Source organism: Hirundo rustica, chromosome 6 (genome assembly GCF_015227805.2).
Source record: "Hirundo rustica isolate bHirRus1 chromosome 6, bHirRus1.pri.v3, whole genome shotgun sequence".
Lineage (NCBI taxonomy): Eukaryota > Metazoa > Chordata > Aves > Passeriformes > Hirundinidae > Hirundo > Hirundo rustica.
Window position 1 is genome coordinate 9,792,021 of NC_053455.1, and position 13,593 is coordinate 9,805,613.

At 42.2% G+C, this 13,593-nt stretch overlaps 1 protein-coding gene across 2 annotated transcripts; it reads right to left on the minus strand.

The window, feature by feature from the left end:
- Positions 1–153: 153 nt before the first annotated feature.
- ZFYVE21 (zinc finger FYVE-type containing 21) lies at positions 154–13,415 on the minus strand. Of its 2 annotated transcripts, XM_040068064.2 has the most exons (8): positions 13,267–13,415; positions 7,917–7,967; positions 6,402–6,570; positions 4,606–4,681; positions 4,145–4,236; positions 3,339–3,392; positions 1,736–1,878; positions 154–923 (listed from the first exon to the last, which is right to left on the minus strand). In XM_040068064.2, the coding sequence occupies exons 1-8, from the start codon at positions 13,387–13,389 to the stop codon at positions 888–890; spliced, it is 744 nt and encodes a 247-aa protein (XP_039923998.1). In that variant the 5' UTR covers positions 13,390–13,415; the 3' UTR covers positions 154–887. The 2 variants fall into 2 exon arrangements, with proteins under 2 accessions (XP_039923998.1, XP_039923999.1); XM_040068065.1 differs by lacking the exon at positions 3,339–3,392 and having other exon boundaries at positions 13,267–13,405.
- Between the last annotated feature and the right edge of the window lie 178 nt (positions 13,416–13,593).

The window sequence follows — 13,593 nt, forward strand, 5'->3', positions numbered from 1 at the left end:
CTTGCACACTAGTATCCCAGTATTCCAACCGGGACAAATTATCTTAGAACTAAAATTAGTGTCTTCTTTAGAAAAAGTGAAAGTTTTCAGAGTTCAGATACCATGGTGGCTATTACTAAAGAAGTTGTATATTACAAAAATAAACAGCACCTCTTTTTTTTTAAATAAGTGAATTAATTTATTCATATTTGTACATTAAATTGTATACAATTTCATATAGCATTACAGTTAGATTAATAAAAGCTAGTTACCAAAAAAGAAAATACAAAACTAAAAATTATTCTGGAAGCTTATTACAGGAGTGAAGTTTCAAGGTCAAGTTCATGTAAGTCAAATTTGGTGGTATTTGGTGAAATATTGAGATGTTTAAGATGAAATGTTTAAAAAAACCCACATGATTTCTATAAAATCATATCTAAGGCAGATTTTTTTTGTACATTGATTTTAAACATTTGGCTAGAGGGAGAAACCTGAGATCTATACCCAAAAGCTATTCTCTGCAGAAGAGACATACACATTTGTTTGCTTCCTGTAGCAAACAGTATATATATATATAATGGTTACTATAAAAGTTGTGCTGTACATTAGCTGTAGTGCAGGTCACTTTCATATTAAGTGCCAGTAAAGGCTTAACAAAATATACAAAGTCTTAAAAGGTGAGGCTGTTTAAAGCATTAACTGTATACATATTGCACACTACCGTGAATACTCATGGTTCAAAATAATACTCACATTGCATTTGCCAGTTCTTACATAATGAACCACACTGGAATGAGAGAGAGTCAAGAACAGCAAATATTTCCAGCTCTCAAATCAGCACAAAGTGAGAGGCAGGTCTGTGGAGGCTGGTGTCTGTGTGGGCCCTCAGGAGGCCACAGCTGCAGTTCTCACTGGTCCCGAGACTCATAGAGAAGTTTCGTTGCCTACCAGAAAGGGAAAATGTCAGTGTTAACTCAAGTTTCACTTGCAGCCACCCTATCTGCTTCCTACCCCTCCAAAAACCTCCTTTAAATCTAGGGCTTTAAATTCTTCCTCTATTTTCCTCCATCTGAGGCAAGTACCAGCATTCAGGAAGTGCTGAATGCACTTGCATTGTGATAGAACTTCTGAGCACATTGTGCTTGGAAAGAGTAAAAGCTGGGGTAGCGGCACCTGGGGAGTTCTAAATGGCATTAAAGCAGCAAAGAGCCACAACCCTACCCATACACATTATAAATTACAGTTCTGATCAGGTGACTGATTTGAGTGTGCCTTTGGTTTTTTGCCCTCCATAACTTTGGTTTAGGAAATATGAATCTTCAGTTTCATTACCCATGCAGGGCCTTGCACCAGAAGATTAAAGTCTTCCATTTTCAAAAATCAACAACTTCTTTGAACCTTCATGAAGTAGTAAAAACAATTACCTAAACTTAGGTTCAAAAGACTATTTCATAGTGCACATTCTTCAGCCAGTAACAAAATCCAAGGAAGTTTAAAGCCAAAAGCTTAGTTCTTTTCATCTAATAACATACATAAGATCTTGGGAAACCCTTCAGAGTGCATAAATTCTTCATGTCTCTTAGCAGAAAGCTAAAGTCATGTTCATTACACCCAGACATAGCTTCTGTTTTCGAACCAAGAAGGCCCTGAAGTGCTTAATAAAAAAATAACAGACATACTCCTAAGGCTGAATGCTTTCTTTACCCAATATAAAATTTTTCTTCATCCTTGTCTAAGTTTTGGCTGCTTTCCTTACCTTATGCATGGCTGCCAGCCAGGCTGCTGACAGCTTTTTGTTACAGCTGAAGTCTTCACCAGCAATAAACTTCATCTGCGTCACCTCCTCCGACCCTGGGACCTTGTACTGCAGGATCATCCCTATGGCACGAGTGTTGCCTCCTGAAAGGAGAGAACATCTGGAACAGCAGCAGGTTTTACCAGCTAACATGACATTTTCCAGCTCATGAGCATGCTTGGAGAAACATGCTCATTGCTCAGTCCAGAGCACAAGCAGCTGCTGGATCCGAGGAGCTCTGGAAGCTGCAGCCTCATTTGGTTTAATTCTCTCTGCCAAGCACCAAGGCAGAACCTGCATCAGCCCTCAGGTAAAGCCTCACACCTGGAACAGCCTCATGATTTACCATCCCTGTGTTAAGACATTGATACCACAGATCCAGAGGGGAGCCTGCAGTCTGTAGGCTTAGGGTGCAGTCAGACTGATGGCAAAGCAGGCTCCTGCTGGATAGAGTCTGGCACAGCAGGCAGCAGTCCCTACAAACCTAGCAGAGGTTGGGAAGGATGCTTATGTAAGGCCAGAGAACAGATGGCAACATCATTTACTCCCTGAAGGAAACTGCTGCCAGAGACACTGCTCTGACAAGAGCGCAATAAGCGAGGTGTTTGAATCTCTCTTACTGAGGCTGCAGAGATGAAGATAAACCAAAGCAAAAACACAGGCAGTAAACAAGAGCTTTCAGAATGACACGTTGCTGTCATTACTTCCTGCAGCAGGAAAACTAAGCCCTAGGAACAGCACCAGCATACACAGGACACTTCTTACAAAGCTCTTTTAAAAAAGTGTCTGCATGAGAGGGCTCCTGGAGGCTGTTACTGCTCTATCTGAGGAGCCAAAACAAATCACAATCTAAGCCAAACTCAATCTAGTTAGTGCAATCTAGTTAATGCACCTAACCCAATCAGAAGCCCACAGCAGGGTTTATAAAAGAGCTCATTTTCTTTCTTTCTTATCGCCTAGGATAAATAGAAATTCAATTTCATCAATTGCTTCTCTGCACCTACTGGTTAGAATAATAGATTAAGGGTCTACTGAAAGATAAACCACTGGAAATCACACACCTACAGCCTTGACAGTTTGCCCATGTCTGGCATTACTAAGACAGAACACACCTTGCATAACAAAGAGGCCTTTCTTTTAAAGTTGTGTAAAAGCCAGCCATTAATTAACAGTTTCAGTGCAAAGCCTTTCCAGACAGCACACAGGGAGTATTTTCATTTTTAGTATGCCCAGTTCAGCAACCTGCTGAAGCAGGTGATCTGTAACACTGTGTACTGCTGCAGATAATCATTTCTCATCTTCCCTTCTCCCAGCATGGACAACAACAGCACTTCGGTCTAAAGAAGGCCTTGAGTGCTTTAATTCTCCTCCAGACTGTTATAAAACATTCATTCTTGGTTTATTAAACAGACATATGGGAAGGAACAGATACACGTCAGACTTGAACATAACTCAAGTTGAACAGCAATTATGGATCAGGCAAATAATCAGCACTGCAAAGAAGAAAGAAGTGAGGGGGTCAGGACATGCTTGGGTGAGTCATGCTGAAAGGCACTGCAGATACCTTCAGTAACAGGCGGGCTCTCCAGAAGGCTGGTGTAAGTGTGAATATCTTTTTCTACCATCAAGAAGGAAGGCAGGCAGAAAAGAGATAAAGCAGTCAGAAGAGTAGTGAACAAGGAGCATTAAGTGACTCAGCAATACACCTGGTTGATTTGAATACCAAGGTAAGTTTATTTGAGTGAACATGCTGTACTGACTCAATAATGCACAGAGGAGCTGTGCAATTAGAAAAACCCAGCAGTGACCAAAGTGTTGATAAAGAACAATTATTGAAATTCCTGACCTTGTTTGTTCTCATTTCAGTCAAATCATATTCAGGTTCATCCTGAAATACTCTAAAATCTGGTAAGAGATGGAGCAGTAAGTGGCTGCACTCCAATTTAGATGTTACCAGTTTCATTTGGCCACTCCATCCTGAATGAAATTAGGAAAGCACAGCTTCATTATTTACCCCCCCTCCCCCATTTCATTCTGTTAACGATGTTTGTACCAGTCAAGGCAAAATTCCAGCTGGATTCTGAAATGGAAGCTACCAAAGAGTAACAATTCCCTCCTATCAGCTCTTGAGTTAGTAAACATTTGTATATACCCAAGGGAACAGGTGACAGCCACCCTTACTCAGCTTTATCAAGAGGCTCTCCCACATCGAAGTGTAGGGGGATTTCTCAATCTTGTTTCCCCAAATCCCAGCAGCCACATGGGACTGTGCTCTATTCTGAGAGCAGCTGTAACCAACACAGTTACACACTGAGTGCACTGTCCAGCTCAATTTCTTACCAGTTCATTTATATTAAAAGAAAAACTTACCTCCAGGAGTAAATCCCTCTGTAAGTATCTGAACAGTTGAAATCTGTATAATTTCAATTTCATAATGGCTGTCTCCATCCAAAACCAGATATCTACATAAGAGAAGAAAAAATTTTTTTTTTCAATTTTTTTTTTCTACAATATCAAGTCCAAATCAAAGGAAAAAACAAAAGAATCTTGCAGTGATGCTGTTTGTGTGTTCTTTGGGGTGAGGCGGGACAGAAATCGACCAGAAAATATTACTTTTCTTTGAAATTCCATTCTTCCAAGACATTCTGATCCATGCTGTTAAATTCAAACAAACATTCCACTATTGTTGGATCTATCCTTTCAGTCTGATTACCCTCTCCAATATCCTCAGGGCATGCTACTCTTACATTTTTTTAGGTTACTATGTAATAATAGAGCTGTAAGTACAACAGTGCTAGTTTCCAAGTGCAATTTCTATCAATCTTTCTCACCTCTGGTTGTTGGAAAGTCGACAAACCATGAGCTCAGATTTATCAGATGTTCCCAGAGTTACAAAGAATGTAGCACCTGGAAAGAAATGTTTTAGTACTCTAATAGAGAATTCAAGAAGCAGTATTCAAGTATCAGAAAGAATATTTAACTTTCACTTACTAATACACTGAATTGATTGAAATAAGAAAATAACTGAAATGTTACCCAACATCAGCAAAACACTCAAATATAAAAAGCTGATCTTTAATTATCATGTTCTGACTTACAGGACCTTTCACACATGCTATGTAATTTCTCCCATGTGTAGAAATGCAGATGATCTCCAAGAGGAATCTTTTAAAAAGGAGAAGAGATTTGGAGGTGGCAAAGACAGGCAATTAAAGACTCTCTGTGGTCACTGTAACACAAATTATTGTTTCTGTATTAAAAAAAGAACAATTTAACAGCAGGATGTGACCTTCTGTTCTATGCTTAAGAAACTGTAAAGACATCTCTTTTTCATTACTGAAGGCTGGCTCAGTCTTACTGTGAGGTCAATGAACTTCAGCCTTCATGTTGCGTTTCTTCCCTCTCAAAACTGCTTTGGCATGGGGAATGTCACTGTTGCTACACTGGAGAAGTGACTCAGAACTCCAAGCAGCCCTCCACACCCGACCCCTTTACTTCCTCCATGCCTCATGCTCCCTGTATTACCTAATCCCAACACTGCTGGCCTGGGAAATGAAGAGAATGAAATCCAACCCTGCCAAGTGGTCTGCAATCCATCTCCATAACCAGAACTGTGCAGGCTGGAGCTTCACCTCGTTACTCCCCAGTTCACCCAGGTCACTGACGCCCAGCACACACCCTGTGCTGCTGAAATGAGACAGAGGCAGCAGCACAGGCTGGAGAAGGACATTACAGCACAAGGAGATCACAGCCACCATCACAGTCTCCCTGACCACGACCTGTGGCTCTACAGCAAGTCAGGAACAACTTCAGAACATGAATGCAAACAGGACAAGCTTTAAAAAAAGCCTTCAGCTTAAAAGCTGTAATTTAAAATCTTGTCTACGCCCTTTGCTATGGCAAAGCAGAGTGAAGAATGATTTATGTGCTCCAGGATGAACAGACCCCCTTTCTGAACCCAGGATCTCCCCAGGAACATCCATACCCATTACATGTGGGGCTTAGCTTACCCATTATGCACACAGCTCATCAAAAGGCACTGAAGGATCACAGAATATTTTAAAAACTGAAGTTTCAGCTTTCTTAATGTAATTGGGACACGAATTACAGTATTGCGTGAAGGTTTAAACCTATGGAAAATTGAGTACTCATGATGAATTGCCATCAACCACAGCTGTAGGCCACAGACAAGATCAAAGCTCTCAGATGGAGCTTGAAACAAGCACTGTATCTTGTTCGAAAATATTAAAATATTCTCTGAAGTATTTTTCATCCTTATTTAATGTAACAGGAATATGGCTAAAAGATGCATTATTTCAAGGAAAATGCCAACTGCACACGCATCTGTTCTCGCAGATATTAAAAATATGTCTTTAGTTAAATCACTCTTCCTAAAGATCAAGAGAGGTTGTAAACATTGCCTAAGAAGTGTGAACCCCTCTCTAAACAAACCACTAACACAAAGCTGCAAAACAAGAGGCGTGACAAAGAGGAGACAAAACCACCGCTTGCTGGACAGAGAGGCACTGCTCTTGCCGCTCCTCGGAACTTGAATAAGTACAAAAGAGACAAACAGCATTGAATAAATACAAAAGAGACAAACAGCACATCTGAGAGCGGTGCTTACCGTTCATGAGCACTTTGAGCTGTTTGTCGTAGAACTCCGTCTCTTTCTGCGAGACCAGGGCACACTCCGCACACTGGCGCACGGGGTCCACGAAGCACATGCGAGGCAGAGGCACTTTTTTACTGCAGCACTTGTCACAGAAACACTTCCCACACCTCCGGCAGTGATGCTAAGCACGAGAGAAGGTTTATTTATTTGTGAAGGAAACTGGTAGGGAACGATTTGGTAAGGTTACTACAACAGTTTCTCAGGTATGAAACACGCAGAAGAAATGAACTGCTACAGCGGCAGACAGGAATCTCGGAAAGATGGACACAAAGGACTGATAAAGTATGAACAGCAGCACCCTAAGCCTTTGCTGGCACTCTGTAAAGATGCTTCTGAAGCAGAAAAGACAGGAAAGGGCTTCTCTGGTGTCCAGTAAATCCTTCAGCTCCCTTGTTAATCAAAACACGTGAGAAGAGTGATTTCCAGGTCTCATCCCATGTCTGAGGAAAGATCTAGGAGAACTTCAACTGAAGTTTTTATTCTTCTTCAATTGAAGTTTTTATTCTTCTTCAATTGAAGTTTTTATTCTTCTTCAACTGAAAACACTATTTTTCTTTTTTAAAACTTATTCTCAAGTTTCTCCCAATGAAAAAATAGAAGAACCTTCATACTTAGAACCTAAAGCTATTCCTTTTATCAGAAGTATCAGGCAGCACAGCACAAATCCAGTGAAGTTGTGAAACCAGAAGGAGTATTGCAGTGTGTTTCACAGCCCCTAAATCTGCACCCAGTGGCCTGTGCTCCAGATCAGTGCTGGGGTGTGACAGTGCCAGATCTTCCTGATGCAAGCTCTCATGACAGAACAAGAACTCCCAGGCAAGCAGGAACTAATCCGTGGCTCAAAGCAAGCCCGAAAGTTCGACACAAGGAACTGATAACACTGCAGTTTTGGTCAGTGTAAGGCTTTCCTTCCAAATGTTCCGCAAAATTCTCTGGAGTACCTATTTCCCAGGGCTACCTCCAACTGAGTCCCACAGCTAACACAAGAGAAAACACAGCAGCATCTCATGTGGTATGACACATGAATGTGTCTGGTTTAAAATTTCTCCTTCCCTCTCCCTCCAAACAAATTAAAAAAATTAACTATGTCACTGCACTACAAGTCACACTTCCACATCTTTCTTCACTTTCATAAATCTGTGCTAACAAAGTGTCAATGTGATTATACAAAGGAATGATGTTCCCTCCAAAAATCACTGCTGGCCCTCTTTGGGAGGGTGCTTTGCAGAATTCTCCATGTCATATTCCACACACCAGTCTGCATCCCGCAGTGACCTCCTACCATTAATAAACATAATTTAATCTTAATGTTTTCTCTTCATCCAGTGAGCCTAATTATGCAGTTTACACTTTCTACTTTAATTGGAATTTCTCTCTCCCAAACTGAAGACTGGTTTACTTTTCAAAAGACGTCCATTTTAATATTTTGCAACACTTACTGCTTCGTATTTCATTGATTTCTCTTACCTTTCTAGTTATGAAGTCAAATTTTGTATCACACTGCATACATCTTGGGCACTGGAAAACAGTACAAATTAAGATTAGCCTACAATTTTTTAAACCTTTAATTCTACCACCATATACGAAGAATGAACTTTATACTATGCCCCACAAAGAAACACCTCCAACAAATTTCCATCCTTTATCTTTTCACCACGGATAGCTTTCATTTACTACTGATGCAGCAAAATAATGACATCTCCATTTGCAAGACAAAAAAAAAAAAAAAGCTGCCAAACTTCTCCCTAATGAACAGTGCATCGTGCCAGCAGGCAAAACTACATCTCAGAATTATTTACCAGTCTTGATAATGTCTGGCTATCCAGACAGTCCTATATTCCAGAGTCAACTGGTTTTCTGGAAGTTGTCCTCACTCTACTCTACTACGATGCTCTGCTGACTCACCAAAACATTGTTTACACAGTTTAATGCTCTCAATACTCACACATTTTTGAAACATGCTAAGAGATACTTGGTTTTCTTCCAAGCCACCAAGACCTAATGTTTATTCCAGCTACAAAGTCACTTCCTGAAATATCTCTTTCCTTTAACAAACTTACACCCACACTCCTTTCAAAAAATGACAGAAAAAACTGAAGGAGTTTCTCCCTTGCAACTAAGTGGAGTGGGTGACAATTTCGAAGTGATCAGTGACTGTTGGACAATCAAAATTTTCTGTACAAAAAGTCACCTACCAAAGGTCTGATACCCAGCTTTTAAGTCACTGGATTTTCAACAAAACTTTACATAGTTTTATTCAGCATATCAAACCCCTGTGTCTAAGGCTCGTAATGCAATTTTTGCTATATTTACTTGCCCTAACACATGCCCTAAGCTGAGCAGGTGCTATTTGTTAAGCACACAGTAATCATCCTTTGGCTTTAATTAATATATTTCAATACTTAACCCTTTTTCTTCTATAAATCCCCTCGGGTTACAACAGCTTCTATTCAGGGACTTTTGCTCCAGCAGATACTCAATCACTGTCACAAGTTCAACAACTGCAGCCAAGAAAATATTACAGCAGCTAAATTAAAAATTCTCCAAAAATTTTTCACGTCCTTTTGAAGTGTAAGCTCGCTACTAATTAGCAATAGTTTATAAGAAAGGCTCTGCTGTCTAAACAGACAGTAATGGCAGTCACTGCAGTGGAATGTAAATCACCTGCTCCAAGAATTTGTTACAACCAGCTGTTTCTAAATCCCACACAAAAGAGCACTAGAAGTGCTCCTGAATTGTTTTAAGTAACACTGAACTAAAGCATCCAAACATTTTTTCCACAATGGCTGCAGAAAAGGTTATTTCAACACTCACTGATAAATAATGTTCAGCATGAAGCAATTTCAGCACACATCAGGTTTCACCTCTGTAACAAGCAGAACTCTACAGCTAATATCATGTTGATATTTTCATTTTTGACATGTAGTTTAATAGCTTGCCTGGGAGCTGGACCTGGCAATAATTTTGGTACACCTTGAATTTACCCCAGTTCTAATTAATTTTTTTAATGAAAATATTTGGGAGTTTTCTGGTTGGGTTTTGGTGGTTCTGTGGTTTTTTCAGTTGGCCTGGACTGGGTCTTTAGAGGGGTTGGGGTTTGGGGTTTTTTTGTTTATTTGGTTTTTGCCAAAAATGCAGAAAGCACAAGTCACAAGCTAGAAGGAAAAAAATAAAAAAATCAAACCCAAACTCTTCTAAGTACTGTCCTACACAGATTTCATACAGAATGCTATGCTAAATGTAAAAGTGGTTTTTAGGAAGGAACAAGTTTATCCATCCTCTTATTTCACACAAACTATAGAAAAATATTTCTGAATTCCAGCCCTGCCCGATACAAAGAGCATTCCTAAATAAATCACAAGTCAAGTTGCACATGGTAGCTGGCATTGCAAAATGGGATTTTCCTAGGAAAATGTTCTGACACAAGCCAGCTGAAGATACTGTTCCTTCGAGGTATTTCTGCTTTAAGTAACCAGAACCAAGCAAACCATTTGCATAATGTCAACTTCTACTTTGCCTGGGAGGAGATATTTACTGAGAACATCTTGAAAGGTGAATTCTTCCTATTCATCCATACACTGACATAATTTAGAGAGTGACAAGCACTGAATTAAGCTTTATCGCTTGCAGGGGTTTTATCACATTAACAGAGAAGGAAGCACAATGTCCAGGTTACTTCTCGTATCTTCAAACAAAAAAGATGTGAAGCAAGAAATTAAATAAGAATTCATGTCATGAGTACATTCATTTCATGTGCAGTCAACCACCAGTACCAGTATTAGATTACTTCACCTGGCAAGAGGAAAATGGAAGAACATGCAACAGCTGCTGGATCTTGGCATTAATTTAGAAATACCGAGAGCTGGTTCACTGCAAACTTCTCATGGGTTTGCTCAAGTGTAATAACTTATTTCCATAATCCCACGGATCCAGCCAGAGGTGAGAATCCCATCGATGGACAGGAATCTGTAGTTACACTTCACATGCTTTATTTGCACAAATAATAACAGAGCGATTCAAGACGTGATGCATGGGAACACCTGGCTGAGCTCCTTAACGCAGCAAACCTCTGCAAACGAGAAAGTTCAGGAACTCCCACCTGGAACACACCTGGCCAAAGCAGCTGAGGCCAGAGAGGGAAAGCAGGATGCAAACCCAGGGCAGACAGAGCTCACGGTGCTCTCTGACACTGCCTGAGCCTGGATTGTGCCAGGAGTCCAAGGGCAGCTCTCAGCCCAGAGAGGAGCAGCTAAGGAAAGCTCAGCTCCATCCTGCAGCCAAGGAGGAGCCCAGGGAACCCTTCCACCACATCTGTCAGCTCCTCTGCAGCACACAGCGCTCCCCAGCCACGGAAACATCTGGTACCCAGCTGGGTAGCACGGGGTTTGGCCACCTCGGCAGGCAAACTGACACATTTTACTCAATTTCTAGTCCAAGATTTCCTTAACAGAAATAGCAATTAAGCTCTGCTGGTGATTAACAAAGTAATTCTGAGTCAGACAAGGCACAGGCAGAGACCAACATTTTAAGCTCTGTCTCAGGGTTAATGATGCTTAGCACAGACTTTCATAAATCCCCCTCAACTCATTACCTGTACTACAAATAAGATTACCAAAAGTTCTCAGCAGTCCTGCTTCAGCCTTGCATTTCAAATTCCTCATAGTAACTGGTATTTTAAGACTGTATAATCTTGTGACATAAAAATTAAAAACTGAATTATATTTCAATGCTGTATAAGCTGCACAAAGCTACCAACTACCATAATTCTTAGCTGGCCTTAATTTTAAAAAATAAACCAGCTGATTCTTCTTGCAAAAGAAAAATAAAGCTACTGGATTTGTGAGCAATACTGGCTCACAGCACAGCAAAAGCCAATGGATTTGAAAAGCCAGATCAGCATTTGCTAATAGCACTCAAGGTCTTGTCTTGGACACAGACACTTCCGTTTTAATTATGTCTGACATGGTAACAAGAGCAAGCATTCTCAACTAATTCACTGCCTAGGTAACCCTATATTTAATTGTTCTTAAGAAAAAATTGGAATTTATAAGCTTCCCTGTGTATCACATACCTGGTTTATTTAAGGAAAAAGTCTGTAACGTATTTGGCAATTGTTAACCAAAGGGATGTCAGAACTCTAAAGAATTTCCAGATATCCTGTAATTTTACTTCCAGTAAAATAACTAGCCACAAAATAACAATTCATAATCTTACTCTTGCATTAACAAATCCAATTTAAATCTTTACCTCTATTACACTTCCTCTCAAGAGCAAATACCACTGAGCACATTCAGTCACAATTCAACAGCCTATAGACCAGTACACTACAGGGGAAAAGCTGAAATTTAAGGAGAATGAATACCTACAACAGAACTGTAATATAAAATTCAAACTATCAACATGCATCAGACTGGTGTATCTAAAATATGCAGATTTAATTCTCTAAATATATCTAACTAGTTTAAATAAATCCTACCACAATCTCCAAACAATCTTTAGTTGAACTAAGACGGCTGTACATATTAGAACTGAATTGGAGGTACTTTGTTTCCCCTAATGAAACTCGTTTGCTACAATCGCGGACTAGTGACAGGCTCAACCGCACTTCCGAAGGTCGGGGACCAAGCGAATTTCAATGGAACTGTTACACAGACGAGATCCCCCGACGAAGACCATGCCAGGGGTCAGAGGCTTCCAGGTGAGCGCACGGGGAGCGGCAGCAGCAGCAGCACAAAGGAAAAGCCTTTGCCACAGCTGCGAGAGGAGCGCACGGCCCGCGGCGCAGGGACGGGCGGAGCTCGGCCCCACCGCACCCCGCGCACAGACCCCAGCCCCGGCCCGGGTCAGGCTCCAACACCCGCTGCTGGCGGCCGGGAGGGCCTCCGTGTGTGCGAGGGACTACCTGGGGAAAACTCGCCCCAGGCACTGCGGCAGATGGCCCGTGCAGAACGAGCCGAACACCGGCTTCCCACAAAGGCGCGCTTTCGGGCAAACCACCAAGTGACATATGACTTTATAGCAGCAGAGATCGGCCTGAGCTGCAGAAACTGTGCTGGAGGAGCGGGCCTCCGGAATTATTATTATTATTATTTCACTCAGAACTTTCTGTCCCAAGAGATACCAGATAGAGGAAAAAGTTACTCCTCTTGCTAACCAAGGGAGGACTCGGTGCTCCCATACGGAACAGACCAAGCACGTCCGAATCTGCCACAGAACGGCTTTGTAGGATGATTTAATTCACACTGGCTCATCTAAAATAAATCTTCATTCCGGTCACATTTAAATGCACTGGCGCGTGTCCACACCACTGAAGGGTGGCAATAAATAAATAAACAATGGGTTCTATGTTGTATGCGCATCTGGATCCAGCGACGGGCAACAAATAGCTCTCATTTCATGAAATCAAAAGTATCACCATCCCGTTATTCGGGAAGTACGTAAAAGCAAAGTTGACTGAAACAGACCGAGTTGTTCAATGACTGTTTAACATTAGGAACATTCACACCAGGAGCCAGAAAGGCTGTTCTAACTCGGCCTCATTGCTTCAATAATTTATGCAATTAGTTCTAAACCCACACGGGCGCCAGAACCACCTTTATAAGCATTTAAAGCAATGCTGCACACTTCGCTGCACTTCTAATCACCAAATCGCTCGCAAATTTTCGCGACGGGGCCGCAAACCCCTGAAGAACGAGCGACAACCCCACCCCAGCGTCCTTTAACCCATTAACCTACGGGAAATAAAAAAGCAAGGGGAAAGGGAAGGGGGAAAGGGAGGGGGGAAAGGGGAGCGCGGCGCCCCTGTCCCCGGCGGTACCTCCTTGTCGGGCACCCAGGGCGGCTCGTCGAGGCCGAAGGGGCTGCGGGCGGCGCGGTGCTCGGGCACCATGCGCAGCCCGCTGGGGGAGCGCACCAGCTTCTTCGCGTCGCCGCCCGACATCTTCCCCCGCGCGCCGCCGCCGCCGCGGGACGGGCACCGCCGCCGCCCAATGGCCGCCCGGCGCTGCGCGACGGGCACGGCAACCAACCAATGGAAGGCGAGGATGCGCCGGCCCCGCACACCCCCTCCGGGCTTGCCAGCCAATCCCGTGTCCCTTGGCGTGCTATTCCCGCCTCCTCCGCGCCCCGCAACCCGGAAGCGAAG

What these genes read in the sequence shown, in the direction of transcription:
- ZFYVE21 (XM_040068064.2), bottom strand. Translation starts at nt 13,389, where the DNA reads ATGTCGGGCGGCGACGCGAAGAAGCTGGTGCGCTCCCCCAGCGGGCTG. An exon ending in TTGACTTCATAACTAGAAAG is followed by an intron (nt 6,571 to 7,916) that starts GTAAGAGAAATC and finishes TCTCGTGCTTAG; the next exon opens with CATCACTGCCGGAGGTGTGG. An exon ending in GCTCAAAGTGCTCATGAACG is followed by an intron (nt 4,682 to 6,401) that starts GTAAGCACCGCT and finishes ATTTCTTTCCAG; the next exon opens with GTGCTACATTCTTTGTAACT.